Source organism: Diabrotica virgifera, chromosome 2 (genome assembly GCF_917563875.1).
Source record: "Diabrotica virgifera virgifera chromosome 2, PGI_DIABVI_V3a".
Taxonomy (NCBI): Eukaryota; Metazoa; Arthropoda; class Insecta; order Coleoptera; family Chrysomelidae; genus Diabrotica; species Diabrotica virgifera.
In genome coordinates, this window is record NC_065444.1 from 225,655,602 (window position 1) to 225,681,273 (window position 25,672).

A 25,672-nucleotide genomic window follows, 5' to 3' on the forward strand; every position below is an offset into this window, starting at 1 on the left:
AAAAAACAATATTTTAAAATGAAATAACTCCAAAATACTTACCAAAAACTGATAGAATAATGTTTTTAACTTGAATTTAGGTACTTTGTAATTTCAAAAATGATATTTTTTTCTTGTTTTTGAGTCTTGAAAATCGACATCTTTCGTTCTTTTTTCGGTTTTAAATTGTTTATAACTCGAAAACGATCAACTTACAACAAGAAAATTACAAATTACAAAAATTACAACCAGAAAAATTACAAAATACAACCTTTTTGTTTAGAATTATCCAAAAGATCTAAAATAATAAATGCCTGGGCCGAAAGTTTTTTTAACTCATAAAAAAAGTAATTTTTTAATTATTAATTATAGTCAGAAGAAAATTAAATTGGGCACCTCTTGCTTTTTAGAATTGTTAACATACTAAATTACATATATCCAGTAATTTTTATCCATTAAACAGATCGGTGCATTTCGACCCTATACGCTTATATTGTATCTAAACACTACTAAGAGGCCCGCCTCTCTAGGATATTTGAATCAGCGTCCGAAATTGTTGACAGGTTGAATATTGTTGCTGGTTCCGAGCTCCGTCTAATAGTCCCTTTTACGAAACCGTATGCTAGACAAGGGACCTATGAGAGACTGGTTTCACCCGGCTTCACTTAACAATTTGAGACATATACTCGCACGTGGACGACAGAAATTTTATTTTTTTGTCATAAAAATAAAATTATTTAGCAAATTTCAAAAAGTTAAATTGTATTTAAGGAATTGATGATTGAATAGAGAAATAAGGTAAACAGTCAATTTATATACTGGTGAGGCACTGCCTCACCTGCCTCATAGGACCAGCCGCCACTGATACCTTTTAGAACCTTCAAAACCTATAAAAGATTTTGAAGTGAAATCGATGATTTTTTCTCAAACTGGGATAATGCTATTATATACCAAATAGGCTCTTAATGGAAAAAATTCTAAAATTGTATATAATGTTAATTTTAGGTGGCATGCAAGACTTCAACTACGTTCACTCCAACTGTTTCGAAGTAACTTTTGAACTGAGTTGCTGTAAATTTCCGTTAGCCAAAACTCTACCTCAGGAATGGGCAAACAACAAGGAAGCCCTACTAACTTTCATGGAGTCAACACATTGGGGCGCTAAGGGATTGGTTAGAAACGAAAACGGTGACGCCGTTTTGGACGCCGACGTAGTGGTTGTGGGTATTACACATAACGTCACTACATCCAACCGTGGAGAATATTGGAGGTTGCTTCTACCCGGACGTTATCAGATGTATGCAGTAGCTTTTGGGTAAGATCTATTTGAGCTCAATTAAATTTGCCTTCCTAGATTAAAACTACTATACCCTGTTTTTAAACCAGGAGGAGTAAACTCAAACATACATATTTACACCTAATAATGCCACTAGAAAAATCACCAAATTTATCTTCTTCCCACATAACAATTTCATGTTCTTAGTAGATTCATAGAACATACTTTTCAGAAAAAGTATATACATACTGAGAATATGCGTAATTACCATTGCGAATGTGCAGAGGAGATACTGAGTATATACTACATTACAGTACTTAAACGTTCTATTTATATACTTAGAATGTACTACCGCACTTCTTTTCAGTATATACCAAGAATGTACTTTTTAGCACATTCCAAGGAAGTGCTATAAACCTTCTATTTATATACTTAGAACGTACTACCGCACATCTTTGTATGGGAAGAATATATTTTTAAGAATGTTCTAAGAAAGTGCTATATTGCTCAGAAGTAGCTTTTCAGCATCACCTAATCTCATCTTAGGTTCTACTGGTTCTACCAAATACCTATTCTGCCGTACTAAGCTCAAAGGCGGTAACTGATTTTTTATCGAAAATGAGATTGTTTTATTTCTAGGGTAGAACAGGGTATTTAGAATATATTTACAAAGTTCTTGGAGTTGCAGAAGTATTATAATGGGTATCTAGAATATATTTACAAAGTCTTTGGAGTTGTAGAAGCATTATAATATAATGAAACCTACCTAGAAATACAAAAATCTCATTTTCGATAAAAAATCAGTTACTGCCTTTGGGCTTAGCACGGCAGTATTATATTTACATATTCTAATTGCATATGAGAATGTAGATAGTACCTACATTCTACAATATTACTTAAAAGTAAGTACATATTTATAAATTTTAGTTATTTATATAAATTATTATATAATATTTAGCTAAGCTAAACTATGTATAAGTAACTAAAATTTATATACTTATACATATGTACTTACCTAGATAGGTATCTACTATTTAAGTAATATTGAGTTACCAAAATAGATTATATTTTGAAGCACCGCAAACAAAATAAAGAGATTATGTATGTTCTTTAGTCCTAATAGTACTTTATCATTCGTCTTCCTCCTTAACACTGCACACTGCATAGATACAGACACCCTCTTATCTATGGATACAGATACAAATAATGCCTGTTTTTGTTTTCATATTTTACCTTTGTTTCATTGTTTCCTATGCCTAATCCTTATTCAGGAAGGAAAGACTGGCCGTGTGGCCGTTGGCAGTTTGTTTGGTCACCGAACGAAACATCGGTGCATCGATGGTTAGTGTTGCCAAACGGAGGGAAATTTCCCTTTTTGCGGGAATTTACAACATAAAAGGTGATAAAAGGAAAAAGTTAACTCAAAAGGGAATTTTTGCTCCAGTCCAAATTGTAAATTATTTAAAAAAATCAAAATATTTGAAAATAATTAAACATATCTTCTCAGATTTTGTAAACAGGAGGGAATTTTTAAGGTAAGTTGACGGAAAAAGCTTACTCGAGGGTTGGCAACACCAAAGCCTTTGGTTGTAGGTTTTGGTGCTGGAATGACCCGTATTGAATTGAATGTACCTAAATTCAAATTCCAACGATGTAAAAATACTCATGATAAACTCGAAATGGTAAAGTCATTTCAATTATAAAAACGAATTTTTAATAATAAACGTTAATACAATTAATGTTTAAACTTTTTTACTATACAACAATTTTGAAATGAAATTCGTCCAATACTATACCTACATACATAAATTTTAATAATTTTATTATTCTAAAAAATAACGAAGTTGATAATCTATAAGGCTAATACATATATTATACTTCCTATACATACATATTATTTTTAAGATATTTTAAAAGTATCTACTTATAAGTACGTGTTAAGAATGTACTTATAAATAAGTATGTGTTAAGAATATTCCATAAAGGTATATTCTAAGAATAAACTTTTACGAATATTCCGAGATACTACGTACACGAATGTGCTCAGTATATTCGGTACGAGAATATTCTTTGAAGTATATGCAAAGAACATGAAATTTAGAATGTTTTTTAAGGTACATTCTATGCTTGTACTACGCATATACTAAAAAGAATATACTCCGACGAATGTTGGTAGTATATGCTTTGAACATGATGCGAACATCATTGTTATGTGGGTTTTTTGATTGATCATGTCGGCCTTCGACGATAATTCATAAATATTATAATTATACTAATACGTTGCTAATGAGTTCCAAAAACAACTGGTTTTTACATAAGTGCACACTAAAAAACTAAAGATTAAAGCAATAACGCAGAAAACACAAAATCGCAGATATAACAATTAACCTATGAATATTAAATGTTAATAGTGTCAAAATTTCATAATTTAGTGGAGTAAACTTGCCTGCGGTTGGACCAATTACAAACAAGCATTACGGCGCGGTATATTTGAATAACTCCTTCTAGTTTAAAAGCATGGTATAGTAGTACAATTTAGAAGACCAAAAATTAGCATTTTTTACTCAGCCCCTTTATTAAATAGGAACTTAAAAAAAATTATCACCCATTTTGAGTGACAAATTCCTCAAAAAAAAACAAATCATGAAAATTTCAACAAAATTGTGAAAAAATCGACTTTTTTTCTTGACATTTTCCGCATGAGTTAGGAATAGAGATGGCATGATGGAACTGGAGCAGGTACATCGGAATAGGTTCTAATCGTCTAATCGTTCTAATTTCGACCTCGGAATAGGTCCACGCACCAGTGACAAAAAGTCGACGGCATCGGTTTCGATTCCAACGGCGCCGCATCGACCGCAATCCGCAATTGACAATAAACTCGAACTGGATTCTCGCTCGGAATAGGTTTTAGCATGATACTATAAATAACGAGATAGTATCTTCCCGTAGCTCAAATACGTCCGAGTTCGCGCATGATGACGTACCTGGAGACCGGAAGTTGAATTTGAATTCTTGTTAAAATAAAATGGGATTTGTATGCATTCTGTGATGAAATTATTCAATTAGCAACATAACATTAAACTTCAATGTATTCGAGAAAAATTTAGTGTCGAGATTCCTGTCAAAATAACCGACATAAATAAAATATAAAATACACTTAGCTTACAACCGTGAACAATTCAAACTAATGGGACATTACGAATGATTACGAACCATTACGAACTTGCCGGTCTCCAGTTATGTCACGACTCCAGGATGTGCAATATATTAGCTTTGTTCCAACTCGATACAAAACCGTTCTTGAACGGTTACGAGTATGCGCAGTAACGAAGAATGTGTTACTGCGCATAATTATTCGTTTTGTATCGAGTTGGAACAGACCTAATATCCTGTTATTTATAGTATCATGGGGTTTAGCACAGCACAGCCATTTAGACATCGAAAGAGCCACCGTAGGGTTAGTAGGGAACGCATCGGTGATGTTCGTTTCGATTTAGGGATAGCATGATGGAACTGAAGCGGGTACGTCGGAATAGGTTTCAATCGACTATTCCACGTAATACAAGTGACAAAACTTTGACGGCATCGGTTTTGATTCCAGCGCCGCCCGTAGTTAAGTACACTTTCCGGAACGACCGGGCAAGAATTTGAAATGAAACTTGAACTGATCTCTCGGAATAGGTACCATAGAGAAACGCATCGACGCCGTCTGTTTCGATTCCAACATCTCACATCTGTTTAATGTGATGGGTTCAAAAGAATTTCAGGTCGATACCGCTGTTAACAGATATCAAATTATTTATGGCGGGTATAGTTGTCATTTAAAACTGTTAAAATTTTGACTCTTTCGCATTATGTTTTTATTTATATTACTATAATCTAATCGATCCTATCTTCTGTAATAACTTAGTGTCTTCATTTTCCATTTGCATAAATGAATTCTGAATAAACCTCGACTTTAGGTAATTTAAAAACCCATAATTACATGCAAGAAAAATTTGTTTTAATAGCTGTTATATAAATTTACGAATTGTAGGAAAAACATGGTAAGAAATTGAGGGGTCTAGATTCAAAACCGGACATTTCCACTTAATGTCATTCCGAGTAAACTGAAAAAAAAACAATTTACAACTTTACTGTTCCCTATCTCAAATTGGAGGAAAAGTCCACTTTTGCATCTGAACCAATTCTTTCGATATATCGTCTTTTCACCTCGGAATCAGAAACTCGCATTAGGTTTCTGGAATAGGTATTTGTTTGGAATAGGTTTAGTTCCAACCTATTATCGAAAAATGCTATTCTGTACCATCTCTAGTTAGAAACAATATTTTTTCTAAGGCCGTAAGTTTGGAAAAAAGCCATAACAAATAGAGTTATATCAATTTTTATTTACGAGTAAATACAACATACAACAATACGTAATACAAAAATGTATGCAAATTTAATAATTTGAAAAAACAATAATGTCTTTACTTATTGCTTGGTAATATTAAATGTAAACGAGCAATTCGTGGCATTTGCAAATGTATAACTAATACAAGCTGATCCTTGAATTGTTCAATACGTTATCTGACAAGGTTGTCAAAACCAAATTTTCAACAAGTAATTGGGCTTCGTAAGTCCTAGGTTTTCACTCAAAGTAATCGAAAGTAGAACTGGAAGTCGATATTTGAACTCTTCGTGTAACTTTGCGTTGATTGATATACGATTTTACTAATTTTGAGTAATTGAACTCTAAAACCGGAAGTCCGATGTCAAATTTCTCATCTTTAATACCATCCTTGGGTTATAAGCTTTGGGTTATAAGCATTCGACACCTCATTTGTCATTCTATCTGTATTAATAACGGAGGTGTTGTATTCACGAACGGACAGACAGACAGTCATGAAACCGGAAGTATATATTTGTTCTCGTCTTGCGAAGGCGCGTCGAATAATACATCGCTTGTACTCTTCCGGTCACTTTAAAACGGTACTTCTGGTCGCATTTCTAAAACCGGAAGTCCTAGGTCCAATTTCTCACCCTTAGTATCATCCTTGGATTATAAACTTTCATTTGACACCTCGTTTGTCATTCTACCTGGTATAGTGGCGGAGGAGTTATATTCGCGGTCGGAGGGACAGACGGGCAGACAGTCTAGGTCAAATTTCTCACCTTTAGTACCATCCGTGTATTATGAGCTTTCATTTGGCACCTCATTTGTCATTCTATCTGGTATAATGCCGAAGGATTTATATTCACGGTCGGACGGACAGACAGTCTAGGTCAAATTTCTCCCCTTTAGTACCCTCATTGGATTATAAGCTTTCATCTGACACCTAATTTGTAATTCTACCTGGTATAATGACGGAGGAGTTATATTCGCGGTCGGACGGACAGACAGCCTAGGTCAAATTTCTCACCTTTAGTACCATCCTTGGATTATAAGCTTTCATTTGACACCTCATTTGTCATTCTACCTAGTATAATGACGGAGGAATTGTGTTCACAGACAGACGGACGTGAATAATTCAAAGTTTTCACATTTTTTCAAAATTGGGTGAAAACAATAAAAATAAAATTGTTATTGCCAACTGATTAACTTTTGAATATTATGTCAAAATAATTCTATTTCAATGAGTTATCGGGTTAATTTCATTAAAACATGAACACAATGAGATAAATTATGACAATTATGAGAAAAACATGAAATTAATTAGTAAATAATATCTAAATATTAGTTTATTGCATGTATTATAAGATATTAAAGCCATATTACAAGATATTCTACTTTCCCGCACTAGTGCGGGAAAGTGCAACTTTCGGAAAGGAATTGCATGCGGGAAAGTTCCTGTTTTAGCACGACCGTAGAAAAATATTTATTTTTTATTTTATGGCCAAATTGTGTAAATTCTCACACAGAATATAATGACAAATAAAACGCACCAAGATTTATTTAAATTGGTTCAGCCAATCCGGAGTTTATTTGTCCGCAAGTGAGTGGGCTTAACTGATTAAATAAAATAAATTTGTCCGCAAGCTGAAAAATGACATTTCGAGAAAAAGACGTTTAAAATTTTATTTGTTCAAAATTTGGTGAAAAATCGAGTTCTGACTCTTACCATCAATTAAACCGCAATGCCTGGGCGATATAAAAGTACACCACTTTCAAATAATTCATTTTCTTCGACTTTCTTACTGTTTGTGTTATTATTTTATCCAAACTGCCTTCTCTCTTTGCCACCTTGCTTGCTTCATTGGCCATGAAAATTCTCTCTTCGTCCCACCTAGGGCTTACAATACCGAACTAAAATCTGAATACCGGTATTTGATATTTGAAATTTGAAATATCGGGATACCGGTATTAAAAGCGGTATTATAATGTCTAGTCTAATTTCTAAAAAATACTTGTTTGTTAACTGCCCAGACTTTGAAAATACTTTTTCGGAGGGTACCTACTGATGTGGCAGGTATTGACAAATAATTTTATAGCCAAATAATAAAGCTCAGGGAAAGTGGATTTGTATTTTTTGTGAATGTGGCATTGGGTAGTAGACGTAAAACATAAACAATCGCTTTATTCGCTCCGAGCGTTAACAAAGTGTCAAAGCAAAATCGACCGACCTGCTCATGGTGGTTTTTTGAAAGTTTGTAAGGACGCTTTGGGTATGTTTAAATGGGATATTTTAAAAAAGTGCCGTGTCACGCTAGTGATATTATGTATTGATATAAACAGGAAATAAAAACGCACTTAATCTGATATAAATTTTTCACTTTCCAATATTGATTATCACTTTGATTATGTATACATAACCTCACTCTCGCAGTTCATGTCAATAAATCTTTATTAAGGCGGGTTGACATTACTAGTGAATAACGAACGTGGCTCGCGCTTACGTATTTTGCCCGTGCTATTATTAGATATTTTATTATCTATTTTCAAACTCGAGCAGTACATTTGTATTTATGCAATGCATAGATACAAATGTACTGCTCGAGTTTGAAAATAGATAATAAACTATCTAGCAATAGCACGGGCAAAATACGTAAGCGTGAGCCACGTTCGTTATTCACTAGTAATGTCAACCCGCCTTAAGAGGATCGGTACGTATTTTCGGCTGCAATGCTATTCAAATAAGGATTCATTTTTTTCGAATCCTGAGAAAACTAATAAGTATTTTTGAAAAATTTAAACGCAGAATGAAAGATCACGTTATTAGCGAGGGCCGAAAGTCCCTGAGAACTTCTATAATGTTTATTTTAATAAGTTACAGGGCTGAACAACTAAGAGAAAATTTAGTGTGATTTTTAATTTCAAATATATTATTCAAAATAAACTTTTTATTTATTCTAAGGGACTTTCGGCCCTCGGTAATAATTTAGTCTTTCATTCTGCGTTTAAATTTTTCAAAAATATTTATTGGTTTTTTCAGGATTCGAAAAAAATAAACACAATGCTGTGGTAATATTTTCCAAATCTATCTTTGTCTTACAACGCACTCAGCCGAATATAATATTGTCAGCATATATTGTCAGTCAGACACTGACAATCAGTGACAATTGCATCGGGAATATGTTGAGTTATTGATTAAATATTATTGAAATATTGGGACCGTGCAAGTTCGGCAAAGCGACCTCTATTTCTACGCTCTGTACTTTTATTCGCACTTTTAATTATATTGGCCAATTATATTAGTCCTGGTTGCTGGATAATTGTCAAGGCCATAGTCCAAAAAAATAATAAGAAGAAAAATAAGATGCAGGTTATGTTATGCAAACGTAAACAATTGTATGTAGTAAATAAAATTAGTTATTAAAATACAGTACTGCAAGCAAAATACAATCAATTAAATTTACCTTTATATAATAATTGCATATCATATCAATATTGTGGAGCAATATATAATTTTTCTGCTTCAATGACAGAAGGTATGAAATATACGTCAATTTGACAATTTCAATTGACAATATGAATTATTTAAGATAGTTGCAATATTTCTCCGCGACTCGCGCACGGTCGTTTCTCGTTTCCCTTCCAAGTACTTGCACACCGCGAATAGTGTATTTGATAAATAATTGATTTAAGACCTGAACTTGATAAAAAGTTATTTATTGTGTATTATTTGTGGAAGATCCAAGCAGAGAATACATCAGGATAATATATTCTGTGATCCAAGTATTTTGTTGTTAAAGATGTTCAAAATTGTAAGCGTTCCATAACAATATATTATTAAAAAATCACTTTAACACTTTTCTTCTTTTCTCGATTGAGTATTAGTCTTTGTTGTACAAATAAATTATTACAATCACTGAATACATAGTTAGTGAAAAAATTATCACATTTATTAACTGAATTAATAATTTCCAAATATAAAAATAACAGTTATCCAAGAACATTCAAAACCCATCTCTTTAAATTAATGATGATATTTTCAAGTAGAATGACATTCTAGTAATGTTTACATATCAATATCAGTGTGAATTTTACTACACGTAATTTGCCGTCTAAAGACAGAAAAAGTAGGGATACACGTAAAATATTTGCGAATTATGTACCCATAGCCTTAACGAAAAAGAAAATATTTTTGTTGCACTATAAATTACACTATAAATTAATAAATAATGAATTCTAACAATTGTATTCGGTTATTATCACTAAAAAATAAAATATTCAAGTTTAACAAAATAATCCCATAAGACTCAATGTTAAAACAACCTTACAAAATCTGACAGCGTGTCACGTGACTGTAAATAGAGGGGAGACGCTCGGAGCGAATATTGCCGACACCGCCGCTTCTCGATGGTGCCATACTTAGCTCGGTATGGGTAATAAAAAATATGCCTGATATAGATTTTAACACAACGAAATTGTTTATCTTCAAAAAAAATTCTTGTAATTAATTAATATTATTTTAAATTAGATATTTATTGTGCATAAATTCAATTTTTATCAACTAATGTAATACCAAAATACCGATATTTTTAGATAAATACCGGTTTTTAATACCGGGCAAAAATCGTCTATTCGTCGTATTGTAAGCCCTAGTCCCACCTCCGCACGTAACGGGGAAGCATCGAAGCCAATGGTACAACCCATAACTTCCATAAACTTTAGAAGTGTCATACGACATTCATTAAAGATAGCCAATGGTATTTGGACTGCCAATTCAACAATATTTTTACCAACGACACGGGGAAGTTTAAAAGTTCTTTTAGACTCCCCACCCCCGTGTCTTCTTTTGTTCATCGTTCGTTTGGTTTGTAAATAATAGAAACCACGAATAGGCGAAACCAGAAACTTGGTCCCAATAGGGGTGTTATTTCTCCGAAAATAAAACTGAAAAAATAAAACTGAAATAAAATGAAATAGAATTGAAAAAAAAAATAATTCTGGGAATGAGGGCGTTTTGCCTATCTAACGAGGAGTACCATTTAAATTTTCTACATTTGAAAAATAAATTGCTATATTTATTATTTAATTATATTTTCAGATATCAACCATCGGAGACGGTGAATGTGACAGTTGAAGAAGGAAAAACTGTGATACAACATTTTGAATTAAAATTACACACTCCACAATCAGGTAATTCCAGGCTAAGTTCTCAAAATGATGATCTCTGGTATTGGAACAAATAACAATAGATTACTAAGGAATTAATCATTACTAACTCTATTTTAAAATACACTTGGTACATATCACTCATAAGTTTATGGTTGTATTCAAAGATCAGGGTTTATTTCAGTATTTGGATCTAATAAGAATTTTCAAAATGATGGTAATTGTAACAAATTGATAATTTAAAAAAAATGTATATAAAAGATCGGTGACTGCAAGAAGACCTTAGACCTTACAAGAAATTTTGAAAATAATTAGAATGAAATATAATTTCTTTAGTTTATGTAATTGGTAGCAAAGTACAATATGTAAATCAACGGGTTCGATTTGGTTATTCAGATTAACTGTGTCCCTTCACATATCCACCTAAGAAGTCCCTTTGTGCTAATACCTCTATCAAAATAGCAATATTTTTAACAATGTTCCACATAATTTTATTGTCCACGTAATTTCTACCTTGTTTCACATGTTTACTCCTCTTCAAGTGTGATATTCTCCTTCTGGTTTTTGCCATTACAAAGGATGGATGAATTCCTTACATCTATCAGGATGTGATCTATCTAGTTAACCGTTTCTTTGTCAGATGATTTCCATGTTCCATTGTGTATCATTTTATGGGGAAATCTTGTTCCTCCTACTATCATGTTTTTCGCGGGGGTTTTTCATCCATCATCGTTAAGAGGGAGAGCCGATTTGCTAAATTTCTATAAAAATAAATGAATGTTTTTATAATCTTTATATATAATTAAAAAAAAATTAAATCACTTGGTTTGAGACGGCCAATCACCCCCATCGCCCCTCCTGGATCCGCTACTGAGCAGGTATTGTTGTGACTCGTCATGTAAGCTCTCACGTCCTATAATTGGCTGGAAAAGTTGATCTTTGCCAATTTTTGCATTAAGATCTCCAATAATTATTATTTTCACAACATGATATGGGCATCGATCATATTCATAGACATATTTTAACATAGATTAAGCGTATACTACCCTCGGATATCGGTGGGAAAATTTACAACCAAAATAACAAAATTCAGTTTGGCAACACAACTGTAATTTAGTCCAGACAAATTATTATATTTTTTTGCCAACAAAAATGAGATTTTTCAACCAAATAATGTTTCAAATATGATATACAAAATAATTTTGAAAGACTTGCTTTTTTTATTATTAAAGTAGAAAAAACTTTAAATTTATTCTTTGTAATCATTATCGTCCAGTTCTCGTCTTGTTCTCCAGTACTAATATCCGTCGACTAATTTACAATGATTAATGCGATGTTAAAACCTCTTATCGTAAGCGGCTTCTGAAATCTCTTAGACATATCTAATTTCGTTGATAAAATGCGCATTTCCACCGATTTCCACTTGAACCATACCTTCCGCACTTCCTGCCAACTAGATATCTTGGACTGGTTTGATGCTATCTCTTTCTAATACATTGTATCGAGAAACTAACATGTTTCATCCTTTTCTCCACTTAAAAATGACGTGGATGATACTGTCGCACCTTTACTATGTGTAAGAGTGAAGCAGTACTGATCCAAAAAAAGATGGTGTCGTCACTTCGCTCAACGTCACACTCTGTCTATGTTAATAATATATATATAAGTCTATGATCATATTCTTTATCTAAGGTGTCCTAGAATTCATTTTTTTCGTCATCTTTTTCTTCCGTACATGCATGTACACTAAGTAAGCTATATAATTAAAGAATTTTTCCATTTTCCAACTATATTCCCATTTGATTTATAAAAAAAAACATTTTGATCTTTAGTTTTAGAGAAAGTATTTGTTCCGTGTGATGAATTTTTAAAGCAAAATCATTTGTTTTACAAATGTTACCACATTTTAAATCTATGTAGATTCTTATACTATATTTTTCCAATATATATACGTAAATAAATGCAATTTTTTTTAAATATAAACAAGAATATAAATACCTCTTAATATCCATGACAGGTCCAAATATATTTTACACATAAAATGATTTATTTAGACTGTATTATATTAGAACTGATTTACTTAATCATAGTGTGCACTGTTTTATTACAGAATTAAGTTTACACAATGAACAATTTTTGAGCTTTTATTGTTATGATTTTAAGTTTAAGTAGCTTACTAACTCCTCACATAATCTATTAATGGGTCATCTTTAATAATAAACAGTAATCCTTCTGATAAAATATCTAACATTAAGAAAAAAATATGTACATACCTAAAAAGTAGTCAATATAGGCATAATAAAGAGTTATTCGCTACATATTTAATAACTCTTTGGAAAGTGTGCGAATCAAGATTTTCTTTCTTTATGTGCTCTCTGCCCTAAGAAAGTTGGCAATCATCACGGCAATAACTGACATCTTTGCTATTGATGAGTAAGTGCCTCTTGAGAGTTTAAATATTACTCTGAATGCCCCATTTAAACAAGTAACAGGACACTTATCTTATCATTTAACAATTACATTATCAAAAATGACAGTCATTTACTAGCTAATAGGGCGGTCCAATAAGTCCTTAGCCTACGAAACAAACACGAAAATTTGGGAAAATGGCGATTTATTTCTCAACATTGACCCAGCATGCTCCGACTTATTTCACCTGTTTGCAAAGTAGGCTTCCGTGGCGGCGATTACCTCCCCATTCGACTTAAATTTGGAAACAAAAGAAGTCACAGTGGGCCAAATCTGGAGAATACTGTAGATGGGGTAGCGATTCCTAGCCCAATTCGACAAATTTGGCCATGGCAACAGCGGAGGTGTGAGCCGGTGCTTTAACATGGTAAAAGAACACTTTTCTTCGCCAAATAGGGTCGTATTATCTGCAATTCGGCGTCCAATTGACCCAATAATACGGCATATTAGAGCCCTGTTACCGTTTTGCCCTTATCCAGGTAGTCGATGAAGATCACACCTTGTGAATCACATAAAATGGTGGGCATCACCTTTCCAGCCGATAGGACATCTGTATAAATTTCCCATAAATTTCTACAGTGAACAAATATTTTCAATATTACCTTATATTTCAACATATTACAACCTTGTACCTGTTCCTTCAAAACTAGTTTTTTTCCATATACCCGCCAACTATTTTCGCGCCAACCACGTAGCATCGAAACTATAAGTTGCCCAATATACCTGTCTGTCTGTTTTCAACCATCGTCGAATGCACACCGCATGTAAGAAGCTCCCGATAATGGAGTTTTTGTAAGTACAACTATAATCCTATTTACATCTTATTCATTTACCTCTCGTCAAGTTCCCGGTGTTGCAATTACGTGGAAACGGTTCACTGTTCTATCAAAAACTCTAAGCGGGATAACTGTCTCACAAACTCACAATTTAAACTTATAATATCAATCTGCTACCTCTCATTTATTCTTCGATTAACTTAACTCTTCAATATACCTATTTTTGTTAGTTTATGAACATTGTGCTTTTATTACCTATCATCCTCTCCTTATCCCTCGCAAAGATTACTCCTTGCAGGTGCTGAATTCAGCTGGTCCTTCGACAAATAAAAAGAAGAACTTAACCAGCCGAGTTCGCTATGGCGAGCTCCTTAATCGCACAACATATTCTCCTTCTTAGGAGCACGTTCGCCGGGTGACGTCCACTGTTTCTACTGTTCCTTGGTCTCTAGTGTACACTAGTTAATCCATGTTTATATGTCTATGAGAATCTATTATACAATAGTAGATTTCTCTAGAGATAGTTACGCCATCGGGTGGTGAGGATAAGTACTTATCGGACCGCCTAGATAATTGAAAAGTTGTAATGTGATTATTTTTGAGTGATGTTAACTACAGAGTGTCCCAAAAGTAGTGGAACGGTCGAATATTTCGCGAAATAAACATCGGATCGAAAAACTGAAAAATACGTGTTTAATCATTTTCAAAAATCTATCCAATGACACCAAACACCAACCCCCACTACACCCCCTGGAGGTGGGGTGGGGGGTAACTTAAAAAACTCAAATGGAAACCCCTAGTTTTTCTTGCAGATTTGGATTCGTTGCGTAAAAGTAAGCAACTTTTATTCAAGACATTTTTTCGAACTGTGGATAGATGGCGCTATAATTGGGAAAAACGATTTATCCTGATACCATAGGTAAATTATACAAACGGTCCAATATCTCGAGAAATACACTTCCAAATGAGAAACCAAAAAAAAGATTTTTAATACTTTTCGAAAACCTATCGAATAACACTAAACATGACCCTCCAACTCACCCCCTGGAGGTGGGGTGGGGGGTAACTTTAAAATCTTAAATAGCAACCCCCACTTTTTATTACAGATTCGGATTCGTAATGAAAAATTAAGCAACATTTATTCGAAACATTTTTTAGAATTGTTGATAGATGGCGCTTTAATTGGAAAAATACGATTTTTCAGCGCCATCTATCAGCAATTTTAAAAAATGTTTCGAATAAATGTTGTTTAATTTTTCATGACGAATTCGAATCTGCAATAAAAATTGGGGGTTGCTATTTAAGATTTTAAATTTACCCCCCACCCTATCTCAAGGGGGTGGGTTAGAGGGTCATGTTTGGTGTTTATCGATAGGTTTTCGAAAACTATTAAAAACCTCTTTTTTGTTTTCTCATTCGGAAGTGTATTTCTCGAGATATTAGACCGTTTCTATAATTTACCTATGGTATCAGGAAAAATCGTTTTTTCCAATTGAAGCGCCATCTATCCACAGTTCGAAAAAAGTCTTGAATAAAAGTTGCTTACTTTTACGTAACGAATCCAAATCTGCAAGAAAAACTAGTGGTTTCCATTTGAGATTTTAAAGTTACCCCCCACCCCACCTTCAGGGGGTGTAGTGGGGGTTGGTGTTTGGTGTCATTGGATAGATTTTTGAAAATGATTAAACACATATTTTTCAGTTTTTCGATCCGATGTTTAGTTCGCGAAATATTCGACAGTTCCACTACTTTTGGGACACCCTATATATACAGTGCGGTGGAATAAGTGTTGCCCCCCCCCCGTTAACTTGTTTATTTTAAGAATATAAGCAAAACGCTCGGACAGGTCGATTTTTAAACTAACCATAGTCTATTATAGCATCAACGTTTCGAACTTTACGCGATCCCTCTTCAGGTGACAGTCATAACTTTGATTTTTTTAAATGCTAAAGTACATCATGTGACACCTCATTTAACAGCTTTTGAAATACTGATTTCAACAATGTATAATACTTTAATCCTTTTTGAGATCGTAGGCGCAAAATTTCGGTCGAACTCTTTTTAAACGTATTTATTTTTTTCGAATTCTGAGAAAACTAATAAGTATTTTTGAAAAATTTAAACGCAGAATGAAAGATTAGATTATTACCGAGGGCTGACAGTCCTTTAGAATAAACAAAAAGTTTCTTTTAAATGATATATTTGACATTAAAAATCGCACACAATTTTCTCTTTTTTTCACCACTGTGACTTATTAAAATAAACATTATAGGAGTTCTCAGGGACTTTGGACGATCGAGAATACTGTAATATTTCATTCTGCGTTTAAATTTTTCAAAAATATTTATTAGTTTTTTCAGGATTCGAAAAAAATGATTGCATTTAGAAAGAATTCGACCGAAATTTTGCGCCTACGCTCTCAAACAGGATTAAATTATTATACATTTTTGAAATCAGTATTTTAAGAGCTTTTAAATGAGGTGTCACATGATGTACTTTCCCATTTAAAAAAATCAAAGTTATGGCTGTCACCTGAAGAGGTATCGCGTGAAGTTCGAAACGTTGATGCTATAATATACTATGGTTAGTTTAAAAATCGACCTGTCGGAGCGTTTTGCTTATATTCTTAAAATAAGCACGTTAACAGGGGGGGGGGGGCAACACTTATTCCACCGCACTGTATGAAAAGTCAGCGTGTCAGTATAAAAATATGAATCACAAAAAGAAATAAAAAATATCAAACGAGGTCGTGATAAAATAAAATTATCTATTTGATAGCAGTAATACCATGTTTTATGTCTATTAGCAGATAAAAATCAAAAATTTACATTCTATTTCGACTCGGGTATGGAAATTTATAACAGAAAAATAGTAGAAATGTGATAATTCTGAATCTTAACTGTTTATTTTTATGATGACTCATTATACAAATCATAGTTCTTCTATGCGTATTTGAAGCAATTACAAACAGATAGAAATTAAAGACTTTATATTGTAGGCACCACATTTTTTTATTTTTTTTATATTTAGTCATAATAGTAGTTGTAACATATACTCTATATACGTAACTGGGAACGAATTATTAGATGCTCTCTAATTTTTAACACACTTCATAACTTCTTGGGTTAGTTAACTGATAATTTCTTTCTCATGAGTATCAGTGCTACTGCTTATCTTCATCTATTAACAAAACTCTTGAGCTTCAATTAGGACTAGAAGAACTATAGATACATTAACCTCGTATTTCGAACAAATAAAATACATATGTTTTGTATTTATTAAGTGTTTGCATGTTTTTCAAGCCCAAAGTCTATTATACTTTACATTTTTTTATCGTTTTACAAAATTTTATGAACATTCCATGACAATATACATTTTTATAATTGATATTATTGTGAATCTCATATTGAAATGGTAAAACCGTTAAAAGACATGTTTGTGAATCTCATATTGAAATAATAAAATCGTTAAAAGACATGTGTATTTTATTTTCTCTTTTATTACACTCACATGCACTGATGGGACATTCCTGATTGGCTTAAGCCGGTAGCACACTAATCGGTATCATAGAGCTTCCATTGGTTTACATTTAATTTGCTGGTTACTCATTCCATTGTACATATATATGCATATTTACTTCAGCACTTGCACTTCGTTAAAGCATTCCCTTCTGCTACTAAAGACTAATAAGCTACTGACTACTATTATAATGTTTCTTTTACGCAGTATTGAACATAAGAAAGAAGAGATAGATTTACATGAACTACCCATTTAGATTCAGAGCCGACATATGAACGAGAGAAGCCGCGTTCAGTTTACTAGTTCTGGTCCGAAAATGCTACGAGCAACAGAAAGATATATTTGTATGCTTTATAGACTTTGAAAAAGAATTTGACAGAGTAAGACACGACCTACTATTAGAACGTTTGCAAGAAGTCGGTTTAGATAAAAAAGAAATCAAATTACTAAAAAAGGACTGAAACCAAAAGGCCAGAGTTAGTATCGAAGGTTCCACATCCACAGAAGTAGAAATCAGGAGGGGAGTTAGACAAGGATGTGTTTTATCACCCCTGCTGTTTAATCTTTACTCCCAGTTTATATTCAAAGAGGCACTGGAGGATTCCAAGGATGGAATCAAGGTAAATGCCGTAAATGTCAACAGCATCAGATACGCCGATGATATGGTATTGATTGCGGATTTCGACTTGGGTCTACAGCGAATCATCGACAAGACCAACTCGACCTGTGAGCAATTTGCTATGAAAATAAACAATAAAAAAAAATTAGGGCACTCGTGGGAGTGCCGACAGGAGTGAAAACCTCTTACGAAGCAAGCCCCTTCGGGTACACACTCTATCCCTCCTTCATCCATTATAACTTCGGTCGAACTTATACGCAATTCAATCTATAGTATCGTCGGCTTACTGCCAAAACCAACCAACTCCATTTTAAAAGTTTTGGGAAATCTACCTTTTAAACTTTAATTTGAAATTGAAAATATACTGAATTTAACAAAATTATTTAATAACTGAAAAATATTTTTGTCATACTTTTCAGTTAATAAATCATTATTTAAATTCAGACGATTTTTCATTTCAAATTAAAGTTTAAAGGTAGGTTTCTCAAAACTTTTAAAAATGGAGTTGGTTGGTTTTGGCAGTAAGCCGACGGTATATAAATTGCTAATATCTGCCGTGTCGATAACTATCGCGAGTTCAATGCTTTTTCCCCATCCAAAGAGAAGTTATATACCTACATTAAATACCCATTGGGTGCATCCTATACTATTTATATATGCATACACATAATACATAAACGTACAGAATTTATTTCGGCGAAGCGATAACGGTCACGAATTCAATGCTTTTTCCCCATCCAGAAAGTGCAGAAAATCGCTACAGAAGTTTTCACTTCAAAAATAATTTAAACTCTAATCACTTATAATGATTGGAGTAGGGACCGTGTGGCCCCATATGCGCTTGCTTCGCAAGCTCCTTCGGGTACACACTCTATCCCTCCTCCAACCATTATAACTTCGTTTAAACTTATACATACGCAATTCAACCTATAGTATATAAATTAGGTGCTAATATCTCGCCGTAGCGATGACGATTGCGAATTCAATGCTTTTTCTCAATCCAAAGATAAGTTCTAAGCTATATTATAAACGCGTTGCGTGCGTCCCATACTATTTATATACACCTAATATGTTGGTACTACAAACGCGAAAATTTCAAACCAATAAGCCTGTTGCCACATCCGTACAGAATGCTTACCAAAATAATTACTAACAGGCTATTAAATAAATTCGATAGTTACCAGCCTCTTGATATAGTACCATAGAACACCTACAGACAATAACGACACTTATCGAAAAGTTCAACGAATACAATGAACCTCTTCGTTTGGTATTTGTGGATTACAGTAAGGCATTTGATTCCATAAAACTCTGGGTCGTATTAGAAGGAATGAATAAACGCAAGGATTGATTCTAGATATAGAATACTCCTCAAATACATATACGACAATGCAACTATGCAAATAAATGTATCAGAAGGTCTAACAACAAGCAAAATAAGAACGGGGAGAGAAGTTAGACATATAGGACAAAAACAAATAAAACGAAAGTGATGACAAATCTATATATCACAATCGACTTAGATGGAAGTGATATCAAAAGTGTCGAAAAGTATACCTAGGTCGCACGATCAAACTAGGCAAACATAATCAAACGGCAGAAATAACTAGAAGAATCCGAATGACTTGGGCAGCAGTAGCAAGACTCAGTGATTTGTTGAAGAAAAAAAAGATACCAATAAATCTAAAGAAATGGGTATTCAACAGTTGTATTCTACCAATTGTTACGTATAGAATGGAGACGATGACAATTACAGAGGTGTCAGCCAATAGATTGAGAACGACACAGATCTCTGAGGGAACATATTTACACAAAATGAGGATGTGCGAAGCAGGACGAAAGTGGAATATGTAATTGGAAGAATTGAAATGCAAATGAAACGGACCTGGGTAGTATACGTGGCACGACAAAACATCGAAACGTGGACGAGAAACATTGTACATTGGAGACCACGCTAGCACAGTTGTAGTAGAGGAAGACCGCAAAAACGATGGCTAGACGACATCAAAGCAAAAATGGGGAGAAACTGGCACCAAATAGCACAAAACAGGGAAGAATGGAGAACTCATGAGGAGGCTTTTGTGCCGGAGTGAATGCAAACAGGCTAAAGAAGAAGATAATATATAGGTATATGTACATACAAAATTTATTTCGACTAAACGATGACGGTTGCGAAATCAATTCTTTATCCCCATCCAAAAATAGGTGTTATACCAATATTATATATGCGTTGCGTGCCTTCTACACTTTTTATATTATATACATACAGTCATACATATAATAGTATATATGTATATGTACAAAATTTATTTCGCTGAAGCGATGACTGTCGCAATGACGGTCGCGAATTCAATGCTCTTTTCCCATCTAAAAAGTGCACAACGTCCTTAAAGAAGTTTTCACTTCAACAATATTACTATTATTATACGTACATTATAATAATATACGTACCAGTGGCGGCTCGTGACCTCAGTATGCGGGTAGGCTACACATATACTTCGGGTAGGCGACAAAAAATATCCTACAGTTTGTAATACATTTTGAGCCGTCTTGCAATACTAAATGTAATCTATGAGCGCAACAATGTGTAAAAATTGCTTTTGGAGCATCTACTTTAATTTTTGATTGTAATCCGTTTAAAGAGCCAGCCATTACACTTGCACCATCGTAAAATTGAGCAATTAATTTATTTTTGTAATCATATGGCTCAAGCACGTTTGAAATTAAACTATATAGAGCGTCTGCAGATCTATTATCGCTAACATCAAAAAACCCTAAAAATCTTTCTGTTACCTGACCAACTTTGTTAACAAAACGGATTGTTAAAGTACACTGTGATTTTTCGGTTATATCAGTAGTATCGTCAGCTAGTATAGAAAAAAATTGACTTTCATTTATTTCTGTTGAAATTTCATTTTTTACGTAATCGGCAAGACAATCTATTAAATCATTTTGTATTGTTTTTGACAAACCCGTGAACACCCCTTCTATTTTTTAACATGATCCTGGATTTCCTGATCGCGTTTAACTACTAAATTAAAAATTTCTTTAAAATTACCCATGTTTGAAGAATTATGGCTCTTATGACGACCGCGAAATGTAAGTTCTTGTTTTGCTAAAAGAATTGTAACATCAATTTTTTCAACTTCTTCAATCTTTTTCAACTTCTTCATTATATATCTTATTAGATAGAGAAATATGTCCAGCGAAAGCACTGTCAGTAGTTTGTTTATTTTTTTCTAACCGTTTTAAATCTAAGCAATTGTTTAAATGTTCTTTCGAAGATTCATGTTTTTTTACACTAGCTGATAAATTTTTCAAATCTGAATATCCCTGACTCACCCAAACATTTTGCTTCAAATTTGAGAGCAACAGACAAGGCCAACAGAAAAGTGAATTTTTAAAATAACTTCCGGTTAGCCATTTATGATTTTCATACCATATTGTTTTAAACGATCTCGAAAATGGTTGATTGTCTTTTGTCTTATCTGTGGATAAAATTGTTAAATTTTGTAAAGGCCGGCCCATTGAAATAATTACTAATCTTTCTTGATTTTTGCGCCTTGAAAAGGTGTCTCGATCAAACTGCATATTACATCGTTTAAAATATTCATATTCGATGACTAAAGTTTTTCCACCAATAAAACTAACACACCTACGTTTCAACAACGTCAAATATTACTTATTTTATTTATGTATCAAATAATAATTTACTATTCGAATAAATTGATAAGTTAACAATTAACCTCGCTTTAAATTTTTAATTATCTATATAATCTAATAACACATTATTCAGTTTTCATAAACAAATTTAAATTGTCCTACCTAGTTTTATTCAATACTTAACCTACTAATAACAGTCAAAATCAAAAAACAATTATTTTAAAACAGTTTCACAAGACACAAGAGAAGCAACTGATAAAATTTTGTAGGTCCGGCTATAAGACTCTGTGCCTATCCGCCCATTCAAAATCCGCCGGCCTGCAGCAGGCCTGCTCGCGTAAACAGAGAGAGATCGCACGTCAATTCGGTATTGGCGTCGTTCTATTTCAGGCTACGTTCCCGAGTGCCTGACCAAGGAGAATATAGAATCTATACAGTACTACTGATACTACAAGGAGCGTACAATAATTATAACTACGGAGAAAATTTTTTGGATATTTTTAAAAATAATTTGGATAATTTTTGCTATTTTATTGTAGATATTTTGTCAAAATTTATAAATTACAATTTTGAAATAAGTAATTTATATTAATAATTTATATTATTGTACTACATTTGAAGAGGGTAGGCGGCGCCTACCTTGCCTACCCCGACGGGCCGCCCCTGATACGTACAAAATTTATTTCGTCGAAACGATGACGACCGCGATGACAGTCGCGAAATCAATCCTTTCTCTCTTTTATATTTATTTTAAATTTAAATGTTTCTATACAATTTATATATACATACACATAATATACATACGTACAAAATTTATTTCGCCGAAGAGATGACGGTCGCCAAATAAATCCTTTTTCCCCATCCAAAAATAGGTTTTACATTTATTTTAAATTTAAATAATTCTATAGAATTTATATATACATACACATAATGTATATATGTACAAAATTTATTTAGCCGAAGAGATGAGGGTCGCGATGACGGTCGCGAAATAAATCCTTTTTCCCCATCTTAAAATATGTTTTACATTCATTTTAAATTTAAATACCTCTACACAATTTATATATACATACACACAATATATAGCATAAGCGATGACGGTCGCCAATTCAATGCTTTTTCCCCTATCCAAAAAGTGCACAACGTCCCTAAAGAGGTTTTCACTTCAAAAAACCAAAATGTACCTCCACCTATCACAATAAACAGGTCAATAGATTTAAGTAACTGGGATGTTGGATCGATAGCCGCCTAAATCCTGATCTAGAAATGAGATCGAGAATAGAACAGGCCAGAAAATCTTTCGAAAAAATCAAAACACTGCTTTGTGATTCTCGAATAAAACTCGAAATTCGAGTACGTTTATCAAAATGCTAGGTCTGGTCGACTCTTCTCTATACAGTTGAGACATGAAGCCTTACAACATCAACCATAAATAAATTGAAGGCCTTTGAGATGTGGATCTACCGGAGTATCCTCAAAATTTCATCACATTTGCAAGAAAAACATCATACCTAGGCCACATACTGAGAAATAATAAGTACCAATGTACTCAACTGATAGTGAAAGGAAAGAGAGGACTAGGAAGTAAAAGACTATCATGGCCACAAGAAACATCCGAAAATGGGCAGGGTTAAATTTTGAACAGCTGAAGACAGAGAATAGTTTGCAATTGAAGCGCTTATTGTATAAAGGGTATAAATCGACAATACTCAGCTTTGAGATAAAACGAAAAAAACTATTTAGTTTAGAAACTTGATGATCTATCAAATTTTTTCTACGGATGAAATGTAGAAGGAGACTAGTAGAGTGACATGTGATACAGCAAACTTGGCTTTGAAAACGATTGAGGTCAAAAAGTCGTTTTTAAAGGCTGGGACTTGATTCCTTTATACAATCAATGAATAAATGACGAAATAGTGCTTCTACAGTTAAATTATTAATTTATTTATAAAAAAAGTTTATTATTACAAACACACATACACAAACTACTGAATATTAATATAATACAAGTCTATGCACCAACAGCTGACAAACCTGATGAAGAAATTGAGCGATTCTACAGCGAAATTAAACAAATTCTCCGGAGCACAAAAAACATGAAGCTACAATTATTATGGGAGACTTCAACTCAAAAGTCGGTGCCGAAATCACAAAAGATATAACCGGAAAGTATGGACTTGGAGAAAGGAACGAAAGAGGGCAAAGACTAATACAGTTCTGCCAAGAAGAGAAATGCATTATATCAAATACTTTGTTTCAGCAACCTAAAAGACGACTATATACCTGGAAATCTCCAGCTGATCAAGAGAGAAAGATAGTCAGAAATCAAATTGACTACATTATCATTAATAGAAGGTTTAGAAACAGTATTACATCTGCAAAAACATACCCAAGTGCAGACGCAGCAACTAACCATAATCTGCTCTGTGCTGTATTCAAACTAAAACTAAAAAGAATAAAAGCCCCCACAACGTAGAAGAAACCAATACTCGACTCCTAAGAAACGCCGTAATAGCAGATGAGTTCGGAAATAAGATAAATCGTAAGATTAAAGAGCAGTTAGAAAGATCTGAACAAGAAAATATCGGTCAAAATCTAGATATCATGAATTCCGCCATGGTCACCATAGCAAACGAAGTTTTGAAACCAGAAAAAGACTCAATAAAGAAAAAGGATTGGATGACCGATAAAATACTAGACCTTATTCAACAAAGAAGAAATTGGAAAAACAAAGACGAGATTCGGTATAGAGAGATATATCGACAAATAAGGTACGAGGTTAAGCGAGCAAAAGAGGACTGGATGGAACAAAGATGTCGTGAAATGGAAGAACTACAAAGAAAACATGACGAGTTTAATATACATAAAAAGCTTAAAGAAATTACCTACACTCAGAGAAAAAGAACTCCTCACTTTATGAGAAACTCCAAAGGTAAAATAATTCTCGACTTGGATGAAAAAAAGGAAGAATGGACTAACTATATAAAAGAGCTCTTCCTGGATACGAGGCCACCACTTAACACCACAAAGTATACGAATACTGGTCCTAGCATTTTAAAAGCGGAAGTAGAGAAAGCCATCCAACAGAGCAAAAATGGGAAATCTCCAGGCCCTGACCAAGTACCATCAGACTGGCTCAAACTTCTGGATGACGACAATGTCTCACAACTAACAAACATTTATAACCATATATACGAGACTGGAATGATGCCACAGATATGGTTAGAGTCTACATTTATTCCACTCCCAAAAAAAACCTAATACATCATCATGTAAAGACTTCGACTAATTAGTCTCATGAGCCACTCTCTCAAGCTACTTCTTAAGATAATTCTTAATAGAATCAAGCAGAAATGTGAAGAGACAATGGGAAACAAACAATTCGGTTTCAGAGAAGGATTGGGAACAAGGGAAGCTTTGTTCTCAATGTTAACATTACTTCAACGATCATGGGAAGTACAGAAACCAATTTACGTCTGCTTTATAGATTTTGAGAAGGCGTTTGATAGAGTTCAACATGATAGGTTGTTTCAATATCTAGAAATGATTGGAATAGATGATAAAGATCTGAGACTTTTACAACATCTATATTGGAATCAAGAAGCTTCTATTCTGGTAGACGGCAAAGAAACAGACAAAATTTGCATTCAAAGAGGTGTCAGACAGGGTTGTGTGTTATCCCCAACTTTGTTTAACGTATACTCAGCAATAATTTTTAATGAAGCCTTGGAAGGACAATGTGGAGTTCGAATCGGGGGTGAAACTATTAACAACATCAGATATGCAGACGACACCGCGATCATGGCTAAAAACATCGAAGATCTTCAATT

At 33.5% G+C, this 25,672-nt stretch overlaps 1 protein-coding gene across 2 annotated transcripts in view; it reads left to right on the plus strand.

The window, feature by feature from the left end:
• Positions 1–25,672, plus strand: part of LOC126880443 (carboxypeptidase D) — a 156,875-nt gene that overhangs the window by 58,488 nt on the left and 72,715 nt on the right. For both annotated transcript variants that reach the window (XM_050644302.1, XM_050644303.1), the window contains 2 exons: positions 985–1,294; positions 10,729–10,820. In XM_050644302.1, coding sequence (XP_050500259.1) covers positions 985–1,294; positions 10,729–10,820 — 402 coding nt within the window. The remainder of the gene's footprint in view (positions 1–984; positions 1,295–10,728; positions 10,821–25,672) is intronic.